The sequence below is a fragment of the Hesperophylax consimilis genome, chromosome 6, assembly GCF_061612785.1.
Source record: "Hesperophylax consimilis isolate HC1 chromosome 6, BYU_Hcon_1.0, whole genome shotgun sequence".
NCBI lineage: Eukaryota > Metazoa > Arthropoda > Insecta > Trichoptera > Limnephilidae > Hesperophylax > Hesperophylax consimilis.
In genome coordinates, this window is record NC_142841.1 from 32,194,097 (window position 1) to 32,211,642 (window position 17,546).

General features: G+C 36.9%; 2 protein-coding genes across 5 annotated transcripts; both read left to right on the top strand.

Moving 5' to 3' along the window:
• Window positions 1-333: 333 nt before the first annotated feature.
• LOC149423208 (uncharacterized) lies at window positions 334-4,563 on the top strand. 4 transcript variants are annotated; one of them, XM_089632566.1, is made up of 4 exons: window positions 334-1,611; window positions 1,763-2,183; window positions 2,335-2,469; window positions 2,620-4,563. In XM_089632566.1, exons 2-4 carry the CDS (start codon window positions 2,105-2,107, stop codon window positions 4,515-4,517), a joined length of 2,112 nt encoding a protein of 703 aa, XP_089488692.1. In that variant the 5' UTR covers window positions 334-1,611; window positions 1,763-2,104; the 3' UTR covers window positions 4,518-4,563. The 4 variants fall into 4 exon arrangements, with proteins under 4 accessions (XP_089488692.1, XP_089488693.1, XP_089488694.1 ...); XM_089632567.1 differs by having other exon boundaries at window positions 334-1,324; window positions 1,477-2,183; XM_089632568.1 differs by having other exon boundaries at window positions 334-1,156; window positions 1,235-2,183.
• Window positions 4,564-7,780: 3,217 nt separating this feature from the next.
• On the top strand, window positions 7,781-16,132 carry LOC149423209 (chymotrypsin-2-like). Its single transcript, XM_089632916.1, has 5 exons — window positions 7,781-7,847; window positions 10,650-10,857; window positions 12,058-12,292; window positions 14,166-14,333; window positions 15,919-16,132. Exons 1-5 carry the CDS (start codon window positions 7,796-7,798, stop codon window positions 16,066-16,068), a joined length of 813 nt encoding a protein of 270 aa, XP_089489042.1. The 5' UTR covers window positions 7,781-7,795; the 3' UTR covers window positions 16,069-16,132.
• Window positions 16,133-17,546: the final 1,414 nt, after the last annotated feature.

The following is a 17,546-nucleotide window of genomic DNA, read 5'->3' on the forward strand; positions in this document are numbered from 1 at the left end:
TTGTTTTTGCGAAATTTTCGTTTCGATCTAAATACGCATACATTTCTTATAAACAATTCAAGCAACACACGTCATTTTGATTTGAAACGGTACCATTTCACAGTCATTTCATGCGATATTCGACTCTAGAGACTAATACTTTGAGTTCAATATCACAAAAGATTACGGAATCACATAAAACCTTGTGATGAACAGTCCACCGATTGCCCCTTGATTGGTTCATTTAGTAAAACCATATATAGGGACACAGATCAACTTTGTCTAATAACTTCTTACCTGGATCAACATACTACGGGAATAGATCAATATATATGAGATCAACATAAGTATCGTCGCCGTAGATGTCAAGAGAGTCAAGCCACAAATTTGGCGAAAATGAGTTAAGTATGCAGAAGTGTTTGAAAACCTTCAAAGTTGCCGTGGTCAAAAGATTTAAGCCATAAAACACTCCGTTATTGAGTATTTTGAAATTTGCCAATAGATCTAACACACATCGATGAAAACAATCAAAGCAGTCAAAAACTACAAGCCGCATAGACTTTTGACTTTCGAATAATTTTACACAAGTTAAAGCAGTCTATGACGACAAGCCACATAGATCTTTTGACTTCCCAATAATTTAATTTTATGCGTGGCTTGACGCCATTGGCAACACAAACTTCTCTCGAAAGCGTGCGCACCTCTACTCACATTCGACAATGATTTATAGTGTTGTCTTCCTCTAACTCAGCAAAATGCCTATCGTGTCGGTTTGTTCACGCTTGCACATACGTCTGCGCCCACGACAGTATCGCGAATCGCGAACTGTCAGTTCAGTGTTCAGTGCGTCGGTCAGTGTTATTTTAATACAACATCAGTTCGGTTCGTTCAGCGATTCTGTGCTTTATTTCGTTTTGTGCCTACAAACGTTTGTACTTTCAACTTTATTTAGTGAAACAGTGATAAGAAATGAATCATTCACGCGGAAAACAAATGGTTGCAGCAGCCAGAGCTGCTTTAAATCCACCGGTTCGACATAACATATTGGAATCTTCACGTGGCAAACAAATGATTGCATCAACTAAAGCTGCTAATCCACAGAACCTAATGAGTTCTTCACGTGCTAAACAAATGGATGCAGCAGTTTTAAATCCACAGGATCAACATAACCTCAAAGGTAAGAATCTAGTTAAAAATGTTGATTCCGATTGTTTGAAAACAATGCGACAATCTGACAGTTTTACTTGTTTTGTAGATTCTGAGGGGAATGCTGTACAAGCTGGACGTGCAGAACACGACCTGAACATGCAAAATCTGGACGTCTCTCGAAGCATGTATGTGGGAGGTTAGTATTTTTATTTGTTATCAATACAATATGCATACTAGTTATTATGTTGGCTGTGTAAAACCTGTGACTATCAGAGAAGCATTTGCTTGTAAAATTCAATGTTTATCTCGGTGTTTCAAAGAAGTAAACTACTTTGTTTTGTTTTACAGGCTCTCCTCTAAATGGTGTGCAAGCTGGATGTGCAGAACACAGCCAGAACGGTGGCATGCAAGTTCCGGATGAAATTGCTGTCCCAGCATTATACGCAGAGCTCCGAAGCTTCGCTTCAAGCACGCATGCGGGAGGTCAGTATTTTTATTTGTTATTAATACTAATGCATACTAGTTATTATGTTGGCTGTGTAAAACCTGTGACTATCAGAGAAGCATTTGCTTGTAAAATTCAATGTTTATCTCGGTGTTTCAAAGAAGTAAACTACTTTGTTTTGTTTTACAGGCTCTCCTCTAAATGGTGTGCAAGCTGGATGTGCAGAACACAGCCAGAACGGTGGCATGCAAGTTCCGGATGAGATTGCTGTCCCAGCATTATACGCAGAGCTCCGAAGCTTCGCTTCAAGCACGCATGCGGGAGGTCAGTATTTTTATTTGTTATTAATACTAATGCATACTAGTTATTATGTTGGCTGTGTAAAACCTGTGACTATCAGAGAAGCATTTGCTTGTAAAATTCAATGTTTATCTCGGTGTTTCAAAGAAGTAAACTACTTTGTTTTGTTTTACAGGCTCTCCTCTAAATGGTGTGCAAGCTGGATGTGCAGAACACAGCCAGAACGGTGGCATGCAAGTTCCGGATGAGATTGCTGTCCCAGCATTATACGCAGAGCTCCGAAGCTTCGCTTCAAGCACGCATGCGGGAGGTCAGTATTTTTATTTGTTATTAATACTAATGCATACTAGTTATTATGTTGGCTGTGTAAAACCTGTGACTATCAGAGAAGCATTTGCTTGTAAAATTCAATGTTTATCTCGGTGTTTCAAAGAAGTAAACTACTTTGTTTTGTTTTACAGGCTCTCCTCTAAATGGTGTGCAAGCTGGATGTGCAGAACACAGCCAGAACGGTGGCATGCAAGTTCCGGATGAGATTGCTGTCCCAGCATTATACGCAGAGCTCCGAAGCTTCGCTCCAAGCACGCATGTGGGAGGTCAGTATTTTTATTTGTTAACAATACTACTGCATACTAGTTGTTATGTTGGCTTGTAAAACCTGTGATTATCAGCGAATCATTTGCTTGTAAAATTCAATAATTATTTCAGTGTTTCAAAGAAATAAACCACTTTGTTCGGTTTTACAGACTTGAACGTGAACCTTTCCGAAAATGAAGACAATAACAGGCAAGAACATTCAAATCAACACCACGTTAATGCCTCAGGAACATCCATTTCTGAAATATTGGAAAGCAACCAACAGACAGATGATTTAAGTAGGAAACGCAAGAGAACCCCAAACCAATGGAAACGGAATTCCCAAAAGATATTGAGAATGGCAGGTAAAGAATACCAAAGCAGATCCGGAAAGACAGTTCAAGCAAGGACAATTAGAGATGTTAGCTGTAAATGCCATTATAATTGCGCATCCAAAATAGGAAAATCTCAACAGGAGCAAATGTTGGCTGACTATCTGAGTCTGGATTCCGACAGAGCGAGATGGGCCTTCATTGGTGGCAATGTAAATTGTATTCCAGTAAAACGACGATACCGTAGTGGAGACACCATCAAACGACAACATACATTCGAATATACGGTAATGTTAAATGGAGAGAGAGTCCAAGTGTGCAAAAAATTTTTTTTGGCCACCTTTGTCATCTCGGGAACAAAAGTTGAAAGTGCAATGAAAAAGTTGACTCCTTCAGGTGTCACTGAAATAGATCAGAGAGGTCGCAAGGAACCGCCAAACAAAAAATCCGAGGAAGTTAGGAATATAATCAGGGACCACATCAAGTCATTGCCCGTAGTTGCCTCGCATTACTGTCGGAGCAGCAGTAAAAGAAAATACTTGCCATCTGGTTTGAGCGAGACAAGAATTTACTTAGACTATGTTGAGTATTGTAAAGAACGTAACGTGGTACCAGAAAAGCTCGGCTTCTACAAACAAATATTTGTGACAGAATTCAATTATGGATTTCACACACCAAAAAAGGATCAGTGTGATTTTTGTACGCAGTACAAAAATAAGTCTGACGAAGAGAAGTCAAGAGACGAAGATCAATTTAATCTTCATTTAACAAGAAAAACAGAAGCAAGGGAACACAAACAAATTGACAAAGCCCAAGCTATGAATGATCCTAGCATCAGTTGCTTCACTATGGATCTGGAAAAAATATTATTGACTCCGAGCTTACAAGTGGGACAGTTATATTATACAAAAAAATTAAAAACGTATAACTTCACGGTGTATGAGCTGGCTTCCAGACAAGCAACGAATTACATGTGGCACGAAGGTGTGGGCACAAAGGGTGCTTCGGAGATCGCTACGTGTCTGTGGAACCTCTTGGTGTCATTAGGCCCCAAAAAAGTAGTGACGCTGTACTCGGACACGGCTTCTGGTCAAAATCGGAACTCAGTAGTATCCGCTATGTTCCTACGTGCAGTGGAACAGCTGCCGATTGACGTCATCAATCAAAAATTTATGGAATCAGGGCACTCAGAGATGGAGTGCGATTCTGTGCACTCCACAATAGAGGCCCGAGGAAGAAAAATAGACGTGTTCACACCAGATGGATGGTACGTTGTTGCCCGTACTGCAAAAACTTCTAAACCATACCACAAGGTTGTGGAAATGGATTATGCTGACTTCCTTAACTATAAAAAATACAGCAATAAAGTTATGACAAACAAAAATATATCAGAAAATGGAGACAAATTAAAGTGGCTCAAAGTAAAGTGGTTTCAATACCGAAAAGGTGAACCCACTACTGTTTTTTATAAGTATCAATTGAGCCGAAATGACTTTGATACCCTTAACATTCAGCGAAGACGGCTTCGAACGTTATCCTGTGCAAGCGTAGAAGTAGAAAGACTGTATTTTTCAAAGCCAAAAATAGGCCAAGACAAATTAAAGGACCTACTCAAATTGTGTGATAAAGGCAGCATTCCGTCCACCTATCATGATTTTTATAAAAATTTGCAGCCTGAGGACGGTCCATCTCGGGAGAATGATGGCTCGGAGAGTGACGGAGAAGATGGAATTTAAAAATTATTATAACATTTTTGTAATAAATATTTTCTTCAGAATCTAACTTTGTATTAATTTTTTTTATGTACCTCAGCCAACTTTATTTCAACAGGTATAAACATAGTAACCATACGATAGATTGCTTGACTATGGACCAAATTTTAAGGGATGATACAGTAGTACATTCACAGACTTAAAATGCAAAAAATGGAATGCTGATACCAATCTTAATGTGTATGGCAATGAGGCATAGAACTGGCAGAGGAAGTATACTATGAGCGTAGAATGATAGATTAGCCTGATTTATTTTGGGTTTTATGCCGTATTGCGCTACCTTCTTCTAATAATGGACACTAACGCTGTTCGACACATTGAAGAAGGTCGTAGCACAACACGGCATAATACCCCAAAAATCAATCGCTAATACTTTTGGTCGTGAAAATCTCAAATCTTGTCTGAATGAATTTTGGACAAATAAGATCTCTGAGGTGTATGTGTGGTAAAACCATGTTTTTATTGTGTGAAAAATGTGGTAATTTGCAAATAATGTAAGCGTGATGAGAAAAATTAAGAAAAGGATGGTTTGAGCGTGTGATCGGAATAACGAAGCATGTAGAGTGGATGAACAATGACATGTAGGAGGACTCCTGAGAAAAACTTGGCGCGATTAAGTGAACCAGATACTATTGTCGGGCCGTGCCATGAGTCAGAATAACTGAAGGGTTATGTATGAATGTGAATGAAGCAAGCAGTGCCAAGCTCTGTTTGGCGGTCCATCCTCTCTGCTCAACCCTTAGAGAAACAGCGCGGTGGTTAGATAGTTAATAGACTTTCCTTTAGAGTTTAGAGTATAGTCCAAAAAAAGTTAGTAATTTGTCCGCAAATTCTCAGTAGTCAACAGGCGTAAGAGGCTTAACTCTTTTGACTACCACACAAATGTACCATCTGTTTATTTCAATATTCAGTGGTCAAGAGATATAACCCAAATAACTTTTATAATACTGTTTTTTACATTTATTCAATCTAACTAATAAAAAGATAACATCACAAAATATCTATGTCTAAAATTACACTCTTCTATCTTTAAAAACAAAAAAGTTATGACAAAAAAATGTGATTTTTTTGTAGCCAAAAATCTTTGAGGGCCGTTTTCTCAGCTTTCTGGTTTTGTGGCTTGACTCTCTTGGCATCTACGGCGACGGTATGCCAATTTGGGTAGATCAACATAAATTATGCATCCGATTTCCATACAAATTTTGAAAATTTTATTAACAGTATATCAAATGGTTTTTCTGGCAAACTGGCAACATTGATAATAATTGTACCACTGTTGTCAATTCATTCAGATGTATTCCATAATAGCCAAGTTATGTGGTGTTAAAGGTGGATCAACTTAGTCTAACAACTTCTTACTGGATCAACATAATACGGGAAGAGGACAATATATATATATATATATATATATATATATTTTTTTTTACCACTTATTTGTTTTTATGTAATTAGAAATTGTTAGTTACCAGCCTCAGAACAGACTTTGTCTAGTGAGGAGGGTAAGGAGAAAAATCATGTATGTACATAACTAATAATAAATAAACGCCCGGGTTGCCGGCACTGAAATTGAAATATTGTGAGGATCTCACAATGGGAAGTAGCACCCATAGACGTAATGTGGAAACAATGATTTAAAAACGTAATCGATATGTCACCTACAAAGTACCTACCTATGTATCAAAACATGGCAGTATGTAGCAAATCTCTCAGCGTCTAAAAATATGCATTATCAATAAACCATAATGGCATTCATTTAAAAACAGTCCTGCAAACCATCTAAGGTACAAGTCCATCCCTATGCGGGCGCAATAGGAGCAGTCCACTGCGGGCGCCGAATTTCCAAGGCGCCGAGGCGCTGATAATACCTAACACCTAATAGTAATTACCCTACATAACCTAACCTAACCTGCATAATAATGCGCTGATAATATCTAACATTAATTACTCTACATAACCTAACCTAACCTGCAGCCAAGGCGCTGATAATACCTAACACCTAACAGTAATTACCCTACACAACCTAACCTAACCTACAGCCAAGGCGGTGATAATACCTGACAGTAATTACCCAACATAACCTATCTTAACCTGTAGCCAAGGCCCTGAAAATACCTAACACCTAACAGTAATTACCAAAGATATTAGAAGAACGAGATATGCTATGTTGGCCGCCGGACCGTAGGCGGAGTACTACCTAATTAGGGTACTTTGAATACTATCGGGACGTGTACGCACAGAAATCTGTTCTATGTATTAGTGCGGATACCTTAGCGTAAGCGAAGGTGTGCAGTAGTATTGATGAAAAAAACCGGCGACACTGGGCAAAACAATTCCACACAGTATGAACTGTTCATAGTACATCTCGTTCTTCTAATATCTTTGGTAATTACCCTACACAACCTAACCTAAACTGCAGCCAAGGCGGTGATAATACCTAACAGTAATTACCCTACATAACCTAATATTCCTAAAACATCGCCATTGAAATTATTTTTCATAAAAAACGGTTCTCCATAAACTACCAATCATTCGAATATTATTGATTGTAGTGATCATCTACCTAGGCACTACTGGTTTTGTCAAGGGGCGCAATGTTTGGCTCAGGGCTGGCCATAAATTCTTTGAAATATTCACTAGAGTGGTTTCCATCTTTTAGATTTTTTAACAAATTAGTCTACAATGTAATATTATATTTTGATGCGTGCGGTCTGCGGGTCGTATAATGTGTATCCCTGGATTAGAGTTAAACTAACGATCATTGTAAAAATAGTAGCCGGGTAGACAAATGCGTCGGGTTACAATTCAGCCATCACTGGTTCAATCCTCTTCTCCTTGGTTTCTGTTCCTAACCATATATTATTTTGATCCCAGTTCTTCTATCATATACTTACCACATACGTTTCTTGAAATGGTTATAAGACATATTTTTGGTATCGTTAAATAAATAAAACATTACGCAATAGTGTTACTCAGCTCATTAGTTATTTTGGGTTTTATTAATTAAATAATCTAATCCGATTCCAGTCAATCAATTATTTTGACAAGGTCCATTGGTTCCTACAGAGATTATGAAATACAACGATTTAATTTTATTATCTCTTCAGACTGGGATTCTTTAAATCTAATATATTGATAAAGCCTTTATCTCAATGATATCTTTATTTCAATTTTAGATCAGCATATAAATGGGAAGCAATCTTGTGGTCTTCAGTTCATTTGCTATATTTGATACTACTAGAAACATGGCTTCTTTCTCTCTATTCGTTATTTTGGCGCTCGTCGCTTGCGCTGCTGGTAAGTTGATGTGTTTTTGTACTTTGTTTAAACTGGATATCAGAATCGTTAATATTAAGGCTATGCACTACGTCGTGTAATATTTTAAATTGAGCCGCTATCAATAACAACCCTTACGTAGATGGCGATAAGGTTTAAATTCCCGTTTAACACCATCCGCCTGTTTTGATTTATGCAAGAAAAAACATGGTCAAAAAGTGCCTTTTATTTTATTTTGTGGATGTTCAGGCATAAATGTGTAATTTTTTTCGATCATTTTATAAATAACTTAATTTTCCACATTAAACAATAAAATCATAACCGAAAATGGATTCGTAAGTAGGAGATTTTGAACATTAAAGATGTTTTAATAGGCCTTTACATTATTTTTTTCTGGGCTTATAAAAAGACTTATTTAAAAAATAATCGATTATTTCAAAGGCCAAGATGTATTCTACTCACAGTATTTAATTAAAGAATCTGAAACTTTTCTAGGCGACCAAATTTTCAAACCAAAAACACATGATTTTGCATTACTACGTATGGCATCGCTTTAAGTTATACGTGAGAAGTGAAAGCTGTAGACGGTGTCCGGAAACTCGTACTACAAGCGGGAAACTGATAAATCACATAAAAATGATCTTTGCTAATGACATCAAGCTATACAAAAAAATAACTGATGTAAATCATTGCCAAATACTACAGTCAAATATTATTAAAGATTGGTGCTTACAAATCTATTTACCTTGAATTTCTACAGAAATAAAAATCCTGTTTTATTTGAATATTCCATTAACAATACAGCTTTAGAAAGATTCACGGAAATGAGAGATCTCCGAATTATTTTGGATGAAAAACTAAGTTTCGTTAATCATATCCACCAAATTGTAAATAAATGCATGAAAACACTAGGCTTCGTATTAAGAGCAACTAAAAACTTTAACTCCATACAAGCCATTAAACGGTTATACATATCTCTAGTTGGAAGCATAATTGAATACAATTCAGTAGTTTGGTCTCCCTCTTACAAAATTCACTTGTAACATTGATCGAATACAAAAAAATCTACTTTTTATAAATTTTAAATTTTATATCCCACTAAAAGACTTACAATATCATTTCTTATTGAATACACACATTGGAAGACAGGCGTAAAATAAATGACTTAACTTTTTTATTAAAAATTCTAAACTGTAAATTCGACTGTTGCAAACTTCTGCAAGTCATAAACATACAAATACCTACATCTACAATAACAACACGACAAAATACACTATTCCACTGCAACACACATAACTCCCCAATACAACGGTTTCACACTATTGGAAATCAATACTTAGGTGATATCGAAATATTTAATATTAACTTTGTGAATTTCGTGGATCATGTAAAAGATTTATTCCAACACTATTCCTGAATAGAAGTTGTATTTTTGTAAGCCAGTCAAATCGCTGTATTTTTTAATTTATTTTCTTGTTCTTTTTCTTGATTTTTTTAAATTTAATTTTTACTATTTCTTTCTTATGTTTCAAAATTGTCTGTCATCAAAATTGTACCACCTACGTGGCGTACATTCACCGGTTTCCCGTTTGTACTACCAGTTTCCCGTCACCGTATATAATATGTTTTTTGAATAAATGGCATACAGAGCTCCGGGCCAAAAAGGCCCCTTTCTTTTTGGACCGGAGCTCTGTATGCCATTTATTCAAAAAACATATTATATACGGTGACGGGAAACTGGTAGTACAAACGGGAAACCGGTGAATGTACGCCACTATGTATGAGTGAATGTACAAGTATGAGTATTCATTGAAATAGCTTCAGCTATGTATAGTGACCAGATATGAAGAGAAAAATATTTCCCAACGACCCCATTCGTCTCATTCCCGACTAAAAATGAATAGAACTTTCGCAGAACTAGAATTTAACTTTTAAATTTGATGAATTTTTCAAATTCTGTGAAACAACCTATTTACTAATCTAATGGCCTCCGTGGTCGAGGGTAAGGCTCTCGACTAGCAATCCGAAGGTCGCGGGTTCAAATCTCGACGTGCGCAAGCAGGTTTCATTTGATGAATTTGTGTTATTTCACAAGTTATTCATTTAAATATAATATATAATAAATTTGCGGCAAATTCCAGTGTAGAAGATACTCTCAATATCGCCCTGGTATAAGACCACCATTCTGAATTAAAACTTTGTTTTAAATGGCTTTAGACGTGTTTTGTGACCTGATCTAAATAGTCAGGCACTCCCCCACCTTCCTCCTCCGCATTTCCTTCCCCTTCTAAATATCTTTAGCCTCACAATATACACATATTTAGTATGCTATATACTCACTAGTTTCAGACGGTCGCGAGCAGTTGGGACTCTTGTGCGCTTAAAAAAAAAATCAAATGGCCAATGCAGAATAGTGTATATTCATTGTTTTTTACTTTTTTTATGTAGACGAATGAATTTTCTATAACTATTTTAAATGTACCATTTTTATTTGCCGCTAAACGTCACGATCGTTTTTATTCGTGAATTGGCCAAGAGCATTGGCACCAACGTTGGTTACGGTGTTCATACGTTGGTGAGTTGGGCAATGCGTTGGGCTATCGTGAATTAGGGGAATAAGGATTACAATTAGGAAGTACAAATTCACGTATCAATAGTTTGCTGTTATACCAAATCAATCTTGGTTACTGATTTTGCCGCGGCAAGTAAATGTAGCAATTGTAGAATGTAAATACCTAAAATATTATGTTGCCTTTTTAAATTTGGTCCTTCGAGCCGGATACCGTATAATTTAATCTTTTTAATTTTTCCTTTTTTGTCTAGCAAGCGACTACACCAGCGGGCGCATCGTTGGAGGTGGAGTGGCCCCAGCTGGCCTGGCCCCCTTCGCCGTGTCTCTCAGGACTGGTGTCCTCATCAAGAGCCACTTCTGCGGGGGCTCTCTCATCACCGACAAGTTCGTGGTGACTGCTGCTCACTGCATCGACGCCGTGTGGAACTCTGGTATCATCGGATCTGGATCCTTATCTAGGTAAACCAGATAACTTACTATTTCATTTTAAAATATTTTACATTATTAGATAATTTTCGATAACAATAAATTATAATTAGATAACAAGATTTTATATAACTTCAATTTGTCGCCTGCTCTCAACAGAAACCTAGCGAGACAGATATAGTACAGGGTGGGGCAAAAGTAATCACACTATTTGAAAACTATTGAATAACTTTTGCAAATGGCGCCAAATGTAAATCCGGTTTTGACATTTGTGAAGTAAACAAACGCAGAATACAAATCGACAAGACATGAATCGGTTTATATTCATGTAAACAAATTTCACAAGCAGTACCAAAGTTTATCATAAAAAAAAATTACAGCAAAATAACATCGGGTGATTACTTTGGCCCTAACCTGTTTAACCCGTGTTGTCATTTTTAAATAGAGATTAAAAATATTATACGGTTTTAAATTCCATTCTTTCACCATTGTCCATTTTAAACTTCTACCTTTTTTTACAGTTTAAATAGTAAACGGCAGTTACTGTAGCTATTGGCGAAAATACACTTGGCAGGGTAATTTTTAATACATATTTTTATATTGGCATCTACAGGTGAACGTAGAAAAATGACTAATGCTAATTTATTAAGAATCTCTCAAAATTATTGGGATTCCGGTTCAAAACGGGATTGCAGGCCTTACATACGAATTAACAGGTTGTAGATTTAGTAAATTACGAATATATTATCATGATGCCGGAACACGTGTTCATGAAAATATTTTTTCATTTCGTCAAGATTTATTAGGTATTAAGGCACATGCGTGCGCATTTGCTTGATACTGCCGAAATATTGAACACTCCAAAATTATGTTTTATAAAACTTATTATGTAAGAAGTTAAAGTAATATGTTTACAACAATCAAATAATCACCATATAACCTAAGTGCCAGAATTTTTCTTTTATATTTAATTCCGAATTTTGTATAATCAGCGCAGAGTAGTTTAGGATCACTTGCCGTCATAGAGTTCTCGATATCCTTGGTCGATGAGGTTCCGTATATCCTATGACGTCAGAGCGGATCCGGTGCGTTTATATAAAATGTTGGCAATACACCGATTTATTAATTGTACAAATAAGATTCTAGGAATCATTTAGAACGACTCGTTAAACAAGGTACGCATGATTTTGTAGTTTACTAAAAAATCACAAAGTATTTTTCGTGTTTTTTTAGCAATCTGCAGGTGCTGTCCGGTACTCAGAACTACAATGACGGAGGCATCAGGAGCACCGTCAGCCAGAACTTCACCCACCCAGCCTGGAACACCAAAGAGATCAAGAACGACATCGGCCTGTTCCTGCTGAGCACCCCCCTCTCCCTCACCGGTACCACCAATATCATCAACCGCAACCCCGCTTACATCGTCGGTGATGTGGATGTCATCGCTGTTGGATGGGGATATACTTCAGTAAGTAACCCAACTAATCTTTTAAAAACTCCGACGGTAAACACTACCTTTGGACAAAGACACCATAAATACCACGCCATTAAAGCATTCAACAGTCTTCCACTTGAAACAAAAATTGAGGAAAATAAAAATAAATTCAAACACAAAATAAAAAAATGGATTAAAGAACAAAAAGACAATATTACCAAAATTCTATGACATAAAATAATAAAACATATACACGCAACACAAAAAAAAAATAAAACACGCAACACGCACAAACACATAAATCATTATAAATGCCGATTTACATTCTCTTTTAATATTTTTCTTTTAGTGTGATAATTATATTTTAATTTTTAATCTTTATTTTTTTTTAGTTTAAATTAATCTTTATTGTTTTTCTTTTTTTTTTTAAATGTATAAATTCTTATATTATAAAATGGGGGCCTCAGCACGGGTAAACAACCCAGTGAGGCCAACATTACTGAATTAAAATATGAAATATTGTAAAATAATGTATCAACAATAAAAAAATAAAAAAATCGAAACCTAACCAAATCAAAAAAGTTTAGACTTAAATCAATACTTCTTTTGTGTGACACTTTTGTGCTCAAGTGTTCAGAATATATTTATTTTTTAAATAAACCCTTACACAAGAGGCTCTGAGGAAAATAATTTCCCTCGGGGCCTATATGGTCTTTGGATATGTTACGTGGACGGTATTTAAAGTAGAGGGAGGAGATGAAGTTCTGGAAGGGAAAAAGGTATGAGGGTTAGATAGGAATCTAGGGATCAGAATGTACAGGAGTGACGTAAAAATATATCCCTCCCGATGCGGCGCAAAACTCTGGGTCGAGAGACCAGTTGGACAGGTCAAAACCAGCCTCTCCCGATCTGGCATGCCACGCAGGTGGTGGGCAGGCACATTCTGAACACATCTCCCTCGATGAACCCGGGAACCCGTGCTAAATCACCAAACATAGTGAAACACTTGAGGTGACCCATGGCAGAGGTGTTGGTTATCTTATAAATGGTTCGTGGGGCGGCGGTACCCAAACCCGCCTCCCAAATTAAAAACTTTTCACTTTATAAAGGGGGTATTTTTATCATAATCCTAACTAATATTATGAATGCGAGAGTATGTTTGTTCGTTTGTACTTCTTTCACATCGCAATGGAACGACCGATCGAAGTGATTTTTTGCATAGAGGTAGATGGAGGTCTGGTAAGTGACATAGGCTACTTTTCATACCGGAAAATGGGATTCTTAGTACGGTAATTTCACCCAAACAAAAAAGCTTTATAACTAGGACAGCAAAAACTCTAGAAGGGTGAAATATAAACAGCTATTTCAGTCTGGGATTTCAAGATCGACGCAATATTTTTCAGTTCTTTAAGTCATGAGCTTTGAAATATCAATTAATGGAGCGGTACTGGCACAAACTTTCATCGTTCCTCTTTAAAACGAAATTAAGATGTCCATTTTTAGCCGATTTATTGAAGTGTCAAAATTACTTTGATGGAAACTGTCGCTCATTCGGGCGCAATTATCTCCCACGCACCAGTTACCCGGCATCGATTATTATAAACTCTTTCACAACAAAAAATACATTACCATTTACTATACTTAGCCCGTCTCTCCACTGGATCGGTATTGGTTCTGAATCGACAAAAATCCGGAGACCTGCGCAAAAAAGTAAAGTTAACTACGGTTTGTAGCGCAGCCATCGTGGGATTTTTCTGCCCAGGGTCTCCGTTTTTTATCGATACGATACCGATACCGAGCCAATAACTTGATCCGGAATGGTGTAAAGTTCATCAAAAACTTAGCAATTCAAACTGTACGATGTTCACTATTTCTTATACCTTCTGATAATATTTTTGTTCGATAGTACCCTGGATCAGTGACCAGTCAGCTGAAGTACCTGGAGACCGTCGCCCTGACCCACGAAGATTGCGTTGCCAGGCGTGACGAGGCCGCTATTGGTGACCCCACCTATCCCCTCATCTCCGAGGGAGAGATCTGCACCCTGAAGGCCGTGGGACAGTCCGTCTGCAGCGTAAGTATTTAAAAAATCAAAAAAGTACATTTTCTATTTTAGAGGAACAGACCGGTGGAAGCCATACTCTGCCATGTAAAATAATATGTAAGAAATAACAATAAAATGTATAAAAACATGATGACATAAAATAGCAATACAAAAGAAAATATGAATAAACTAGGGCAGTCTTGTTAAAAACAACGGCGTATTAGAATTATTGTGAAGCTTGTTTGTGTAAAGAATACATCAGAATAAGGACAATAATTGCTGCAGAGCGGTTGAAACATATTTTTGTTGTCATTTTCAAAAATGGAACTGATATATCAAGAATGACAATTCAGAACAGTGACAATTTAGAAGAATTTTGGAAAGTGGTATAAATTCATTAAAAGATGAAATAAAACTAGCCTATAAACATAACCTAGTTTTTTCGCGACTTACTGGTAAAATAATATCTTCCTTATGTACGGTACCCTCCACCTCACAAACGTAGGATCCCTCCCAAACGAAGGTCACCTCCCGTGCTTCAATTATTATTTCCGCGGGAAAATGTGAAATGTAAATTAACTAAAGGATGAACTTTTAATATTATTTATTTAAACATTCTACATATAAAATATGGCAGCCAATTTATGGATGGTAAACTATATTTCTTAGTCCTCCTCACTAGAGTGACCTGTACTGAGGCGGACTAAAGTTATTCACTTCTATTTTATTTGTTTAAATGTTTTTTTAGAGTTTTTGCATTGACCTCTTTCAGCCAGATTTTTATTCTTAATTTGTAATCAATAAACTTTCCTTTCCGCTTTTTATCAGGGGGGAAGGATGTTGTGGGAGTTTTGTCACAAAATAAATGTAGTTTCTTTGTCCGAATGTGGTTTTCTAACTTAAAAATATTTTTTATGTTATTGTGATGGTATAGTAGAAGATTCCGTATTTTTATTAGTTTCAAGAGTATATTTTTATCACATATTTGTTCTACATTTGGTACATCAAAACTATTAAAAATTTCAATCGAATGCGTTTATAGGTACTTTCAGGATGGGTTTTATGATTCCTTTTTTAATTGTATTCAGGTTATGTATATAATTTGATACAGCAGATCCCCATCCTATAATTCCATATTCAATTCGAGAATGACGTTTCTTAGATTTTTAAAGATATATAAGGCTTGTATATTTCTATGATACCTTTGATCTGTAGGTCCCATCTAAGGTTATCATCTATTTTTTTACTTCGCTTTGTGATTTTTTTTTATAACCAGGCAGTGACATTGAACATTATTTCTATGGCATTCGTGTATTTAGTTTTGCTTATATTAAGGGTAAGCGCGTTAATTTACAGCCAATTTTCAAGTGTGCCCTTGTTCACACACATAAAATGTTTCCGTCCAGTTTTCTTCTCGAAATAATATAACAAAACTGATTATCTTTCGTTCAATGTTAAGGTTAATTATGTCATTTAATAAATAGAATCGGTCCCGATACAATTATGAGATAACCCAACTCCTTACCGAATTCTGTCACCTAGTTTAGAAAACCTAGTTGGTCGATGGTAATGCACGATGGTTTCATACTAAAATGAAATTTGTTCTTTTCCCCAGGGTGATTCTGGAAGTGCCCTGTTCCTGGAGAAGGAGCTGGTCGGCATCGTGTCCTGGGGCCTGCCCTGCGCCAAGGGAGTTCCCGATGTGTTCACCAGGTACTCTGCCTACGCCGAGTGGGTCGACCTCATCCTTTGGTTGAACGCATAAGAACGTCATGATAATCGTTATGATAAAAACATGAAAAGCCATTACCTGGATTGATGAACTGAAATAAAGCATTTTGATAATTTTTGATATTGTTTATTTTAATTTTGAATAAGGGAGAGTGGAATCATCATATACATGATAAATAATTTTTGATGTCACTTTCCACAATCTACTGACTTCTAACAGCGTAACCTGAATATAATTTGGACACCGTGGTCGACAATCTGAGAACTCTGTCTCTAACCTGAAGAAACTTATGGTTACTGGCAAAGTGTTTGGTATTTGGCCGGAGAAGCAGAGAAGTAGAGTAATATCACCGATGTGTTGCGTTGGAGTCGGGGCCGGCTCTGGGCAGGCGCAATTGGAGTAATACCTAACACCTAATACAGCGCCCTCGAGCTCCTGGTGCCATTTGGCTCAGCCCTTCAGAACTTAGAGGGAGATTGAGGCCACTAATCTGGATAAACGAACTTTAATATGAACTACAATATGTACATTAAGAGGCGTACACTCTAAGAGAAACTCCTCCAAGGGCAAGTAAAAGTTTAGTTGATTGATATGTTTTATTTCACGATTAAGTCATTAAAAATAATATAAGGTTTATTTGTGGCACGTTCCAGAGTTGAAGATACTCTCAGTATCGCCCTATAGTATTGAAACATTGCTTGAGATGGCTTTAACTGCGTTTGGTAACCAGATGTGAATAGCCAGGTAATTCCCCACCTAACTCTTCCACGTCTCGTTCCCTACCTTCAGCCTCACAACATATACCCTAATTGGGGGTGCCATAGTCTCACTGGCTCCAGACGGTCGGGTTAAGTTAGATTGGGACAGTAAGACATGGAATTGGCAGAGGAAGGATGAAAGATGACAGAATGATACACAAATAAAATCATAAAGGATTAAAAAGAAAGGATAACAATAAACAAGGTGTGTGGATCCTTCTAATTAATTTATATCTATGTTTTCGGTGCGGGGCACCTCCTGTATTTACTAATTAACCATTGTGGTTAGATTGCTAACCCTGGAATTTTCTGACACACTTCGGTGGCCACAGTCGCAAAACAAAACCCGAGGAGTTCAAAATCGAAGCATTCTCATTCCTTGTTCAACAGCCCAAAGCAGGGCCATTCCTTTTGGCTAGTGACCGATGAGTCCAAACTCGTGATTATTTTAAAACTGAAGACTTGGAATATTGGAAATCGGAAGTCATCTGCTGATGCTGCGTCCTGACTGGTATTTCACATGAAAAGAGCTGATGACAAGGCTCCCCGCTCTATTAAGGAAGAAATATTTTTGGTACATCGTACAAGTTCGACTTCAACATCGCCATGAAATTGCACAGTTTCTCACCATAATATTATTAAAGCAAGCCATTTTGCCAGACTAAGGGTGCAATTGGTTATACAGTATTATGTATTTTTTTTAATTGTTACGCTTTCTTTCTGTCACAAATAACCCCATCCGTTTCGTTAAGT